Consider the following 15,530-nt stretch of genomic DNA (forward strand, 5'->3'; position numbering starts at 1 on the left):
GTTAAAGTGAAGCAGTAGGTCTTATTTATAAGGAGTTTGAAACTCAAGAATTCATTTTGTCAGGATTGTGTGGGTGTGGATGGAGAGCAGTTGTGAAGTCAATGCGGAACTGATTTAAAAGGATGCACTGAGCGGCTGTAATGTGGGGGAGAAAAGGTACTCCATATTAAAAGACTTAAGTTAAAGGCCATAACATCCTCCCGACCTTCACGACCGCCCCGCTTCCTTCCTTCTGGTTTCACTTCATGGTTTCTCTGTTCTTCAATCCATTTGTCACAGACAGCTTTCACTGGAATTTGTTTCTCCACAAGTTTCACCTTGAATAATTAATCCTGAACAATAAAAAGATGAAAGTGGACACGCATTTAAATACAGCAAGAATTGCTAAATATAATCTTAGATATGTGCACACAAAAAGTCAGCTGTTGGCAGGTGAGTCTAAAAATACGAGCACGCCTTCATAAAGCCATCGTGTCAAATCCTAACACACACTCGGATAAATAATTCAGACATTGAAAAGGCTTTGTTCTCTTTCATGAAGGCTTAACCCCCCCATACACACACACACACACACACACACACACACACACACACACACAACGCACAGACACACAGCGCGCTGCACAGTTCCAGCTCGTGACGATAGCCACTCGTTCATACATCACTATTAAACGTTACCCGTCCCAAGTAGCTGGCATCATATTTCTCCATGAATTGTGATTGGTGCTGGTCGCCAGGGAACAAATGATCCCGCCTGCGTTCACTCATTCATCACACCCGGTGTCCTTCCAGTCCTGCTCTCCTGTACCCCCCCACCCCCCAGCCACGACCATCTCGTCGACTCTACCCCTATTTGATCTGTGTCCTCGAGTGTTTATCCGTGTGTCCTTCCCCCCCTGTAGATCATATACGTGGCTCCGATGAAGGCCTTGGCAGCCGAGATGACTAAATACTTCAGTAAGCGATTGCAGCCACTGGGCATCGCCGTTAAAGAACTCACTGGAGACATGCAGCTCACCAAAGGAGAGATCCTACGAACACAGGTACACACACACACACACACACACACACTTGAAAACCGAGGGGACAAGAAGGTGTCTCTGCTTCTGGGTCCCTCTGCTGCACACACACGTGTTCTCTAGCACCACCAAGTGGAATTTTATTGTGACATTTATTGGAGCGCTTCCATCATCAGTATTCTCCCAAATGCATCAGTCACAATTCTGCCAATTACTTGTCAAGAGTGTAATTCAACCAGATGTCTTATTTAATAGCGTTCAACGGCTGCGGCGCTGTGGATTTATGCTTTCAAATGGAGGAGGAGTGATAAAAAGGTCCCGCAATAAACACTCTGCACTTCTGTTCTGGCATCGTGAGTGAAAAGACAAGTCAATGTTATTTATTTAGCCCAATTTCACAAAATTCATACAATTTGCCTCGAGGGACTTCGCCATCTGTACAGCGTTCAACAGAGTCTCTACTTAGACCCTCGAGTTTTGATGATTCAAAATCCACGAACAAACCATTTTAACGTGGAAGAAATGACTAAATGTCATGCAGAGAAAAGTGAAACGTGTTTTTTTTTCTATTTCTTGGGACTCTTTCCTGATCCGCTGTGAGGTCCTGGGACAGGGATGTCGTATGCGTACACATTGTAAAGCTCCTCTGAGGCAAATTTGTATTTTGTGAACTTGGGCAATGCAAAATGAACAGAATTGAATTGAAGAGCAACCGAGGAGGGATCCCTCCCCCAATGATGTCATCCTTGTTGTCTTGGACAGAATAGACCAATTACAGGATGGACAACCAGATGGCAAAAGTGGAGTTAGATTGTAAACTCACAAAGAATGGTGTGGACCATGCGTGGTACCAAAACAGAACTCTGCCGTACAGTCGGAGGACATCTTCTACTGTTCAGCCTGCATGACGAACTATTCATTCACTCTGTCGTACTCGATGAATGTTTTTATGTAACTCTGTAATGATTCCTTCTGTACACATGACATATATTGCAGCTGTCTATCTTGGAGAGGGATCCTCCTCTGTTGCTCTCCTGAAGGTTTCTTCCCTTTGTTTCCCCTCTGAAAGGTTTTTTACATTTTATTTCTTTGGAGTTTTTCCTGATCCGATGTGAGGTCAAAGGTCAGGGATGTCATACGTGTCCAGATTGTAAAGCCCGCCCGAGGCAAATTCGTAATTTATTATCTTGGGCTATTTAAAATAATTCTGAATTGAAATGACGCATCTTCTGGAGCACTTCAAAAGTGAAACAAAAAGTTTTTTTTTGGACGAGACAGTTTTTCGAGAACAATCAAACCGAGAAGCAAGGCTAAGTTCAGGCTACACCTCCACTCCCTTGAGGACTTTTCATTAGACCCTTCTCCCGAATGTCAAACTCTGCCGTGGGGAGCTGCCTCAGATAACACACTCGATGCAACAAAGCATCGCTGGTACTGCCACGTACTAATGAAATATACTGCTGGGACCGAGCCAAATGAGAGAGTCCTCCTGTGTCCTAGTTCACAGACGACATTGACGCCTCTCATTTTATCAGAGTACGACAGCTCCTACACTGTGTCCTATGGATTTATTTTATATGGCTGCACAATTTATCTTTGCTTATTGGATAATTGTTTTTACATTAAAACATATCAGTCTGGATAGAGAACGACAGATGCCATGGTGAGCTGCACGGCTTCCAATTTACTTCGTTTTATTACCTTCGCATTGAAAATGCGGAAGGTTATGTTTTGATCGCCGTGTATTTATTTATTTGTATGGGTGTTACTCGCATAACAAAAAAAGTTTTAAACCGAATCGCATGAAATTTGGTGGGATGATTGTGTATTATCCGGGGACCATTTGATTAGATTTTGGGATCAATCGGGTCAAAGGTCAATATCAAGGTCATGGAAAGGTCAACATCTTCTTTTTACCATAGCACGGTCAATTTTTATCCAATTGGCATGCAACTAATGCTAAAATGTTCATAATTCAATGCCCAATCTAGTTTTATAATGTTTCAAGAGAACAATGTGAAGTTCTAAAGATTATATTAACAATGTCAATTTAATATAATAATATAGATATGTGTATGTAGTTGCAACCAAATGCATTCCCTGCTGAGAATACAAATGAATAATGGCAGCTTGAAGGATCCTATATTTTGTATTATTTAAGAGTATCCGATGGGCGGGACATAGGTTTCCTTTAGTAAACCCTGAATTAAGTTATTAGTCATTCAGTCAGCTCCGTGATCTTATTCATAATATTCAGCAGGTACGTAAAGTAAGCAGACAAAGCGGGAGCCGGCCTTATGAACGAAGTCTGTCGCTGCGTGAGGGAGGAAGTTCCGCATCTGGTTTTAGTGTATAGTGTAGCTTCAGGCTGTAATGTTGCAGTAAAGTACAAAGAAATGCAAACTGAAGCCTTTCCACTGCGTGTTGCCATGAAACTGAAAAAGGATAATAAGACTGTCGATGAGTACGCCCCTGCTGACGCTCCCCGTCAGTGTTACACACTGACCAATCACGGTCCAGGCTTTCATTTCAGGTTTCAATCCGAAACCGTTCTGTAGGAATCCAGATTTATTTATTTATCACTCAAGGTTCCATGTTCAAAAGCGGCACTTGTGTCTACGCTTAGTCGTAGTTGCCATGGTTACAGTATGGTAAAAGCCTAAATCATGTAGTCTGAGAGAGTCTGTCGCGGTGATACTTGTATCAGAATGAGAGAGGAAATGGGAAGAGGCGAGAGGAACTACTTGTGCTGTTGCGTTCTTATTTATTTTTTTGCCATCAAAGATTTGAAAAGTGTCAGGATCCAACTTCTACCCACGTCGCAGCACCTTTTTGTAAATCACGCTCTCATTTAGTTATTTAGTTATTTTTAGGTGGGTCACGATTGCGACTCAGAATCCATGGAAATTAGCTTTTTGATTTCAACCTATTTACTTTTTTCTCCGGTGTGCGTCTGAAGAAGAGAAGAACACAAACACACACACACACACATGTTCCTCACCGCCTGCATTAGCTGCACGGAGCTCATGATGACCTTGTGAAATGGACTTTTTGGGCTTTCATGAAGCTCTGAGAGAGCTATTGACCATAAGTGTACACTATATGCAGGGCCTTGTGAAGAGCAGACAGAGTGCAGCTTTGAATAAAGTTCAACACGTCCGATCTTAAAGATGAAAGCACGATTTAATGGATCGTATATCGGCTGAAATAAGGCCAATTAACTGCAGATACGCTCCCGGCTTTTTCCACTCTGTTTTCTCTTCTCGTGTTGTAAATATGTTCTCCTTAACAACAGCAAGACAATGTAGCAACACGTGAGAATATCCCAACATCAACGAGCCCGAACAAATCTATTTCTCTACTTTCTTTGTATGTACTAAAGTATAAGTGTGTGTGTGTGTGTGTGTGTGTGTGTGTGTGTGTTTGTGTGTTTGTGTTTTTCTACCTTGAGATTTCTTATTTCTTTGAGCCATAGAGCATCATTGTTGCACTGGGTGACATGCTGCATTATTACTATAACCATAACGCTAGTTTATTTTGACCTGACCCCTCCCACACACACCACCCTGTCGCAGACAAAGACTCACTAAAGCACCAAATGTGGATTCATCCGCGGCTGGAAATAGTCCCCAACATATGCACTGTGTCCTCTGAGTTGTTGTTGCAAAAAAACAAACTACAGCGACCAGCTGTTTTTGGGAAAGGAATCCACATTTAAAAAATGATTATTTATGAGACATTTTTTATGGGACCCAGTGAGCCGAGGAGGTTTTGATAATAACACCAGCGTGACAACTTAGTAAATAGTCAGGGAAACTCACAGCACACATTAATGTCTTTAAATGAGGAATTAACCTATGGAATGCAATTGAACTATTATGTAAATGTGGTAATGATACACCGGCAATATTATCCTACAGAAAATATTCTGGTATGTGGGCCAATCATATTTTTTTTAACATTTTCACCTTTTACAATGTGACCTTTTTTTGTTCAGCAGATAAAGAAACATAATTTCATCCAGTTGTCGAGTTCAATTTGCCAGTCGATGAGTTTTATTTCTGTGGCGTATCGAACGGGTCGTCCAGGTAATGAAGGACATCTCCGCTGGTCTTGTTGTGGGTTTCATGCCGGGCCTTTTTGCTTCTGGAATATTTTCAAGTTGTTTTCCAATCTGTAACGTTCTATAATCTCCTCTCTATGGAATATTGGTGCGTAGCGGTCGAGAGAGGCGTGTATATATCGCTCAAGCCTTGTGCTTAGCAGTGCACAGTGTCTACAGTTTAGTCTGTCCGTGACTAAATGCCACATGTCATGGAGACCCAAGTCGAGTTCACCTGTTTTGACGGCCACCTGCTGATCTAGAGCGAAGGGGGCTGGCCCTGGAACCAGCAAAACCTGCTCAGGCTCACTTAAAGTGGACCAGCTATTCTCATTTTAGTGACACGCCTCACCTCCGAGACTCACTCAGCCCCGCCACCCTCGCAGAACAAAACGACACTAATAACCACCTAGCAACCTTCCCCCGAAGGAGCTTCCTTCACTTTGTATAGGAGGAGGATGGATTAATTACAACGAGGCCACAGAATGGGGATGAAAGCGGCGGGGTTGAGCACATATTTTTGAGAGAGCTCCGAGGTTACATTCAGCCTGAAAGACTGAACCGTCAGACTGAGAGGATCGGGGAAGCATGCATATCTGGTGAATCCAAAAGAGTTTTTGGATTTGAGAGATTGCACAGCTTAGAGTTCAAGTTTATAAGCCTTGTGGGACTAGTGAATAGAGAAAATGGAAAGGTTGGTGTATGTGTGTGGTGGGGGGGGGGGGGCACGAGGTGGGGTTTATTTCTATGAAATTAGGCCAATTCCGGCTCGTCTGAAGGTGTATTAAAGTTGCATTTCTATCAGGTCACGCGCGGAGATTTCACAAAGAGAATGATTAGTCAGATTCACTGCGGCTCCGCAGCACTCGTTCACTTAAAACCTCTCCGCTTTCTGTCTCTCGCTCGTCCTTTCATTTTCTGCCCGTTAGTGTCAGTACATTTACACAGAGTGGTTGAGTGAAAAGGGGGGAGGGCCCGTCCACATCTAACGGGCCGGAGTGACGCCACACACTAACCTTGGTTGTCTCATGCCTCCCTCCTCAAGGTCCTCGCCTCTTCTTTCATCATGTCCTTTTGATGTGTCTGATAGAGTTTGGGGGGGGGGGGGGGGGCGCGAGAAGCAAGGGAGATTGGGGGTGGGGGTTGGGGGGCTTCTGGCTTCTGGCTTCTACGTCAGCCTCTTTTTAAAGTGTATGAAGAAGAGAAGGGAATCTTGAAGCTCACAAGTCGCGGCATTAAGAGCTTATCTCCCGTTAGGGCTGACGCGGTCATCCCCCGGCCTTCATCGGGGTCATTACGCAACACTTAAGACGAGCAATGTGCGCCGTGGCGACCGGCTACCGATGGGGGGGGGGGTGAGTTCACTGCATGAGAGCGTAGTTTTAGACCAATCGGAAGGCACGGGCTGTGTCTGATTGGGTATGATTAAAACCAGAACTGTATTTATAAGGAGTGACTTATGAAGTTATTAGCATCGTCCTCTGTGTGTCAGCCCGGAGATTCAAGGATCCAACGGAATTAATATGTTACTGGAAATGAATACAAATGCCACCAGAGACCAGTTCCACATGAACGTGGCAGTCACCGTGTACACAGTGCACACACACACACAATATAGTGTCACAGTATGCAGCATTCGCGTCGACAAATCCTTTCCTCTCAACCTGTCGTGTGATGTGAAGCAACTCAAAATGATGCTGCTGCCTCATATTTCTAAAAAAAGAAGAAGAAAAGTGTAACAATTATGTTCTGTCGTGACAAAAAGAAGACAACAAAGAGCGTCGGTAAATATCGTGGAGGAGCTTCTAAAAAATTTTGGTAGTTGTATTTATTACTTTATGTTAATATTATTCCTTCCCTCAATTAGGGGTGTGGGTTATGATGTTAGATCCTCAACAATTCAAATATATCACGCTACACGGCACATACATGCAACGTTTCTGCTGTAGACATATTTACCTGCTGCACACTCACTACCTATCTCTACTCTAAGCAGCTAGAGTCTGGGATGAGTGAGGATTTGAGATCCATGACCACACGCACACATCAAGCAGAGGGGAGACGGGTAAAATAAAGATATCGGTACCGGTTAAAATACAAAATAAACCGGGCTCGGTAGTGAACACCATGCTTCCGTGTTAACGAATTCACTGTTGTTGTGTTGTTTAGCTGAGACCGAATTCTCGAAGCGCAGTTTGCCGGAAGTGATGTCATGTATAATTTCTCACCTTTTAAAAGAATTGCCTTACTTGTGGCCGTGTGTGGTCCGATGGATTTGGTACGCAGTCACCACCCCAGTCCTAATGTAGTTTGAACTACTGGTCTTCCTCACTGTTATTGAATTGAATTCAGTTTATTTTGTGCAGCCCAAGATCACAAATTACAAATTTGGCTTAGAGGGATTAACAATCTGTACAGTTACAACATCCCTGTCCCAGGACCTCCCATCGGATCAGGAAGAACTCCCAAGAAATCGAAAAAACCCTTTCATGGGGAAAAAAAGAGAAGAAACCTTCAGGAGAGCAAGAGAGGAGGATCCCTCTCCAAGATGGACAGAAGCAATAGATGGCATGTGTACAGAAGAAGGACATAACAAGAGCAACATATTTTCCTTTTTAAATGAGCGCTCCTGGACTGGATCTCACATCTTGCCTGTGGATGTTCTCCACATGGACCTCCAAAAAGAAGAAACGTTAACGTTTCAATTATGACAGAGTAGTTTGTTCTGGTGATTCTACCGTTTAAAATAGACGGATCCGTTTGGCTGTGCCGTATGCTTGTGGGCCGTGATCCTGCCTGAACAAGAAAATATGATGGTGTTGCCATAACGCCCACCCCTACCTGCAATATTGATAAGTGCTTTTAACCAGTGGCGGCTGGTGAATTTTTTTTGGGGGGGGGGGGCGCAGTTTAAATAGCACTCAACAATGAGAAGAAAAGAGGTTTTGAGTAGAATATTGTAAAAAAACAAAGCTTTATTTCAAGAAAACACCGTGCTCAACACTGTCCAATAACAACTATCGACACACTGTAACTTTGGGCATGAGAGGTTCAGAGCAGCTTTAAGAAACATTGGGTTGGGTTTCAGAGGTTTGCAAAATAAAAGAGTTTCACCCTCACATGAAAGCGGTTCAGAGCAGAATAGAGTCAGAAAGAGATCACATGTTACATTGGGTGACAGAGCAGACCCACTACTGTAAAGACAAGTAGCCCTCCTCTCTTTAAAGTGGTCAAACTTCTCCATAACTTTCTGGTTAAAGTCAATCATGTCTGTAACGAGCCTGTTTCCGTTATTCTTGAGGGAATGTGTCTGTTTTTCCGAACTTCTTCGTTGTGTTTCGATGCCAGTTCGGTCTCCTACTGCTCTGCTCTGCAAACAGGGTTAGCTTCATGCTGTTAGCGAGTTAGCTTCATGCTCTTAGCTAGATAACTGCGGCAAGATTCGTGCTTTACACTTGTCTGAAGCTCTTTAGATCCCTCACCCCGTTGTAGTCCAGAGAGTTTCAGTCCCTTTGGAACAACAGACAGGGGAAACTAAACAGCGCATTACTCACTGAGCCTCCAGCTGACCAGCTCCGGGTAAGCAACCTGCTCCTGTAGCTCCGTGGAGCTCTCTGGGCTGAGGGAACGATACCGGTCTCTTATTTGCCGAATAGTCCAGTCACGTGAAATAAGAAACAATGTCATTGGCCAGGGCGCACATTTTTTCGCCCCAAGATTCACGTTTCATCCGCCAATGAGAAGCCGTCCTTGCCGAAACGACCGTGAAATGTTTGCTCGCTGCCGCGCACACACGTTGGGCCGGCGCCCCGAAAATGGGGAGGGGCTTCTCTCCGTGATGATGAGTGGCGATATATTATTGATGTCACATTTAACTTAAAGGGTACCTGTAGTGCAAATCACTATGTAGCCAGAGCAAAAGATAATGTGTTTCTAAAGTGTATTCATGCACTGACGGTCCAGTATTCAATAACAATACGTAGTTTAGGCTGTTCAAAGTGCTCAAATCCGACATGCGACAGTGCACTGGAGCTTGAATATGTCGCGGGTGGTGTGACGTCGGAACGTTGATAGAGCGACAGCCAGCCACAGCGGATGTGTTCAGATACCAATGTAAACAACGTCGGCGCCGCAAACAAATGCTGAGAGATTGAGAATATGGACGATGAAAGATTGTCTGATTCAGCAACTGGATACTTGTTTGAACCTTTAAAAGCAGACTATCCCCATTTAGTGAATTGTGACAGCGATGATAGCGATGATTCAGATGAAGTTGATGCGAAGGACCGCCGGTACAGATGCTTCACCGTGCGGACCGTGCACGCAAGTCGGCGGACGTTTGGTGCAGTTGTGGGAAATGTGCCACAAAAACAGACAGAGAGTGCATTTGTTGTAAAGAGCACGAACTTATGTCCGATGATATAGTGTCATTAGACCTCATCTGCTTCACACAAAAGAGTGAGCTTGATAGCTACATCGCGCATAAGCCAGCGCTGGAGATGTCTTTCATTGATGCAATGATCGGCCGACATGTTCGGGGCCTGCACCGAGGGAGAACTGTCAAATCGGTAAGTTAGCCAGTTGCTTCATGTAGGCTAATTTGCGATCACCAGAGTTGGTGTGATTATTACTAATATTCTGAATATATTCACCTTTATTCTCCCATAAGCGAGAGGCCTAACATTTGCCTGCATACTATTGCATACTATCGCAGTATCTCCATTGATTTTGACCATATAGATTGTGTAATTCTTCGCTACGAATGTTTCACGATAGAGGGAAAGACATTTATTTGTCAGTAGAATACATTGTTTTATTATTGAGACAACCGAACGCCTTGCACTGCGCCATCTTGGCGTGAACTCCAGACGTGAACTGGTTTGAGGCCACCGATCTATCCCAAGAAGCAACGCGTGTAGAAGTGGCTCCGAATTGGCTGAATTCCTTTCAACGTTCCTACGTCATAGTTAGCTTTGAGCTGGAGTAAATAACTAGCAAAATGGCTGCGCCCACGGATTCGGAATTTTGACAAATAAATGTAAATCCTCGGGCTATGCGTGACTTGTTGACAATAGCAGCGGGGTAAATATGATTTATTTGATGCGCCGAATGGATGTAGCACGTTGCTGTTTTGCACTACAGGTACCCTTTAAGTGGTTGTTGACAGGCTGACGGTCTCCCACACACATTTAGCGCGTCAACACGGTATATTTACTCTTTAAATGATTTGGTATATAATGTTTTTTGACAGGATATATTATATTTTTTTCTTCTTCTTTTTTTTCTTCATCTCAACATTTTAAGAGGGGCGGCGCCCTAACGCCCTCTATGGACGCAGCGCCACTGCTTTTAACAAATCCCATTATTCTTCGGTTTTTGGTAATATAAGAGTATCTGAAACTAGGCACTTCGCAGATGATGGAAATCAGGCTCCGGGTGCGCGTGAATTAAATTGAACAATATTTAATGGCAAGAAGTATAAACAAACAATCACGGCTCACGATCGTGGGTTTCGTGGTGATACGGGCTCCTCGGGAACGAGCTCGAAGCACCCGGGTCAAGACGAAAAAGAACGATCTTTTCCCAGTACAGACAGTCGCAAAATCAGCCAATCGTTCACTCTCAAAGGTTAGTTCAGCCTCTAACACCTTCCTGTTGGCTCAAAGTCCCGCTATCAAAATGGAGGGGTCAAATGTCATGAACCACGGGTCAAAACGTCACTTTCGGTCAAGTCGCTAGACAAGTATTTTCACAATAAAAGTCCTGTCTGTCATTGTCCACATTAACGTCACTTCACGGATTTCAACCGGCTTCGACAATTCTGAAATACTAACTAACATTCCCTCCATGCACATACATAACATTACTTCTTGCCATTGACATATACATAGAGTAAACATTACCCCTATGCTTCATAACACATTAACAACAATATCAATATTCTCCATAATATTTCCTATTATAATATCTTTACCTTCGCATTGAAAATGCGGAAGGTTATGTTTTGATCGCCATATTTATTTATTTATTTGTATGCGTGTTATTCGCAGAACTCAAAAAGTATTTAACCGAATCGCATGAAATTTGGTTGGATGATTGGTTATTATCCGGGGACCAGTTGATTAGATTTTGGGATCGATCGGGTCAAAGGTCAAGGTCAAAAGTCATGAACAGGTCAAAATATTCTTGAATCGCATGACATTTGGTGGGATGATTGGTTATTATCCGGGGACCATTTTATTAGATTTTGGGATCAATCGGGTCAAAGGTCAAGGTCACGGAAAGGTCAAAATCTTTTTTTGACCATAGCAAGATACATTTTTGTCCAATTGGCATGCAACTAATGCCAAAATGTTCATTATTCAATGCCCAATCTTGTGATATGCGAAGGTATGCGCTCTACCGAGTGCCCATTCTAGTTCTATATGTATTAATTTAAAGCTCAAGACTACAGAATCAAAATAAACTATTACAACCTAACAGTAACGTTAAAAGTATTTATATGAAGCGGGCTAACCCATCAAGGGCTTACCCATAACACCCTTCTCCGCATCGAGATCCTTCGACCTGAAGATCCATAGAGTGGTCGTGAAGGAACAAGTAACTTGACATTTGTCGTATTGATTGGAGACTCATGTTGTTTGAGGCGTCGTGTGAGGCAGATGGCCGCCCACCCAGAGCTTGGTTCTCCTCCAGCTTTCTGCCTGCTGAAATGGAGTTTGTCCTTGCCGCTGTCGCCAAGTGCTCACGGCGGTAATCGTCGGTTGGAGTCTTTGTAAATATCATAAAAAATACGGGCTTCGCCAGCTCTGTCGGAAGAAAAAAGGTCCCGGACATAACTCTCATACCACTATGTGAGTTCTATATGCCTGATCAGCTGTGTTGATTTCAGCTTTCATGCTTTTTATTTCTCTGACTTTTTCTTCTGGCTCTGGCGCAGGAAAGTAACGTCCGATTCCTTATCCCACCCACAACGCTCTAAATTGGCTCGGTTGGGTTTTTTTAAACAAGGAATCACTAGACCCCCTTTTTGTGTAAAAAAAATCAAGAAATATGAGCAGTGATTCAGAGACCTGGAACCCGGGAGCAGAAAGCTGCAGTGATTGGTCAAATCCACTAGAACTCCTCGTTGTGTCCGGTGTAGAAAGAAAATGTGGGGATTAAAAAAAATACATGTTAGCTCTTATGAATTATGATACGCTGTTTATTCATGCCGTCACTAGATCACTGATTATTGGAAGGATGCATCATGTTTGAAGATTATGAGATGAAACTCCGAATAAATGGGCTTCTGGGAATCATGGGTCCTACTGCACCTCTGGACCAGTCTATTGTGACTTCATATCCATGTAGTACATTTGTGTTATTGTATTTCCCCCCGCCAACCACTTCACAGAAGAAAAGAGCAGTTGTCATTGTATCTACTTTTTCTCATATTAAGGGAATTAGCAGCCATATTCTCAGGAGGACTGAAAATAAGGAAACACACACACACACACAAACACACACACACACACCCCCCCACACACAGCGTTGCATTGAGAAGGTTTTTATTACGGTTTTGCCTTGACGAGTCGTTAGTTGTTCACATATCGCAATCTAGTAAATGCCTCTCTCTAACGTCCCCACTCCATCTTCCTCCCACCCACCTCTTCCTCCCACATCCCTCCTCTCTTCATGGCTGCGATAGTTACCATGGAAACAGAAAAGGGTTTGGAGAGGGATGGTGCCATGTGGATGCCAGTGTGCGGGTGGGTGGGTGGGTGGCATCCTGTGACTTCCAGGCCCCTCTTCCTTCACTGTCCAGAGAGGGAATATCAGTTAATGACATCCAAGAAGGAGAGCCGCCTCACAGCCGAGTCGCACGCAGAGCATTCGAAAATGGCTGCTGAGGTGTTTCAGCCCATTGTTGTTCTTGTAGCACAGTGTTTGAACAGAGGAGCACTCGAGAAGAAAACAAAGTCTCAAGGCAAAACCGATTTAAAGGCAACTGAAAAACAGTGTTGTGGCTGGATTTCTTTCATCTTGCTCGATGCTGACTGATCTTTTAACCTGATGCATATAAACCTCTATCTATCTCCTCTCTGACTGCTGGTGAGACGCCACAGGAAACTCACGCACGAGACCTCAGTATAATCAGACACCCACAGGACAGAGAGTTTGGATCAGAGTTCAATTCACGTAGATTTATTTGTCACCAAAGGTTAACAAATAAACCTGAGTTTGGTCCGGTATCAAAGACAACAACCTCCCTCAACATCCGTCTTTCCCAACTCCCGAACAAACACATTGACATATTACTTATAATATCACACTCAATGCAGGTGCCGCCTACGTCCATATTTCTCGTCACTCAGTTTACCCCCCTACCCCAGTTCAAAATAATTACTCTAAAGGTGCGTTCACACCAAAAGCGATAATTTTTTTTTCGCGCTACCGAATCCCATGAAAAGTCAACGTACAGACGCGTGTGGCTGCGATAGAAGCGATATTTTCCCGGGCGACGTGATGTGGGCGACGCGTTTTCAGCGGCACAATTTTCGCCCCGAGTTGAAATATTTCCACTTTGAGGCGGTCATCTCGCAACTCGGGCCAATCGGCTCTTGAGTCCCGCTCTCGTAGCGCTGGAAGCGGAAGTCTTTCAGACGTAACAGTAACTTCATCGGTGAAAGTGACCGAGCTGAGTGAGCCTACGGGTGATGTCATGACCCCAAACACGAGGGCGTTAGTGTGTGGGACGTCCACAACAAGTATAAAGCAGAACTAGTGGTTAGTTATTCTGGTGGATGAAGGAGATGATGACGGTCTTTACGGAGACGAGACACAGAGACAAGCCCCGCCCCTCGCGGAGCGTCTCGACGCTTATGGCGAGAACACGGCGAACGATCGAGTGAGTAAACTCACGCGTTTTGGGCGACGCGAAAAATAGTTTTGCTTTTGGTGTGAACGCACCTTTAGGAATGTGTCTTATTGTTATTTGGTCCGAGCATCCCGGCCCTTGCTCTACAGTCTCCTCTCTACCGGTTAATACTGGAACGGCACAAGGCCGCGGTGTCTATCTACGCCTGGCGTTTTTGTAACTCGTGTCAGGGATAGAGATGTGTGTGCGCTCTGCAGTTGTAATTTAAGCCCATTATAAAACGATGCACACGTATAACACACTTTCCTGTATATGTTGTGGCAGCACACAATACAAGACGTGTTATCTTCCGCAGCAGCCATTACCTGAATGTCAGGCTGCATTGAGCCGCCGCTCTTACTGTAGGGATCGCCAAGCTCATCACTCCCACTACTCATTAAAGGAGCGTAACAAAGGGAGATGTTGCCATCTATGGGAATGTTCACCTTTATTGAAGCCAACACTTACATATGCAGAGGACGGCAGGCGTGATATGGGAAGAAAATGGATTTCTGCTCTGAAATGACTAAAAACCAAATGTTTTAACAGAATCAAGCCGACGGTGTGTCAAATATCTCCCTCCAAAGCACTTCATTTCAATGAGATTCATGGCCCTGAGAGCTGGACCTGTGATATTTCAGCGCTCTCACTGACATCACAACATCCGACACATCGCAGTTTATCCACGACCAAGTCAAGAAGAGCCGAGTCCACGAGCTCTGAAGATGGACGTTTGGTCTGCCCTCTTGTCCCTCGCGCGCCTGAAGCTCGTGGGCTCGTTGAGCACGTCATAAACAACCTCGTCACCCTACTGACGCACGGTGGCGTCGTTCCTTTCTATCGAGATCGACGTGTTTCCACTCATCGTCATTTTCAAATTCAGTTTATTTTGTATAGCTTAATATCACAAATTATGAATTTTGCCTCGGCGGGCTTTACAATCTGTACACGTATGACATCCCTGACCTTTGACCTCACATCCTATCAGGAAAAACTCCCAAGAAATAGAACGAAAAACGTACACAGGGAAGAGAGCAACAGAGGAGGATCCCTCTCCCCGGATGGACAGAAGCAAGAGATGTCATGTGTACAGAAGGAGTCGTTACAAAACACATTCAATGAATATGACAGAATGCATGAATGGTTCATATTAGGCATGGACCACGATCCAGGCCTCCATGATCCATGAGACAGATGGAGGTTTAGTACCAGTTCATTCCTGGCAGCTCACTCAAGAATCGGGAATCCTTCGACCATCAAGCTTTTCCTCCATTTAGCTCGACCATCGTTCTTCTGTCCTTCCAATGAGAACGTGATCATTGCTTTGTATACTTTTGTAAAGTTGCTCGAACACATCGACACGCCGCTCGGCGATTTCATTTCAAGGACAATTTGACGTTTTCGAAGTTAGCTTACATTTGTAATACAGTCTCTTTCATGGGGATATTCAGGTTTTAGATTCTGATCAACTTTATTGTCCCACACAGTGAAATCCGTTAGTCCAACGGTC

At 44.2% G+C, this 15,530-nt stretch overlaps 1 protein-coding gene across 1 annotated transcript in view; it reads left to right on the top strand.

The window, feature by feature from the left end:
* ascc3 (activating signal cointegrator 1 complex subunit 3) overlaps positions 1–15,530 on the top strand; it is a 169,343-nt gene that overhangs the window by 61,981 nt on the left and 91,832 nt on the right. The window contains exon 10 of the mRNA XM_056433517.1: positions 903–1,043. Coding sequence (XP_056289492.1) covers positions 903–1,043 — 141 coding nt within the window. The remainder of the gene's footprint in view (positions 1–902; positions 1,044–15,530) is intronic.

This window comes from Pseudoliparis swirei, chromosome 16, assembly GCF_029220125.1.
Source record: "Pseudoliparis swirei isolate HS2019 ecotype Mariana Trench chromosome 16, NWPU_hadal_v1, whole genome shotgun sequence".
In the NCBI taxonomy this organism is placed as follows: domain Eukaryota; kingdom Metazoa; phylum Chordata; class Actinopteri; order Perciformes; family Liparidae; genus Pseudoliparis; species Pseudoliparis swirei.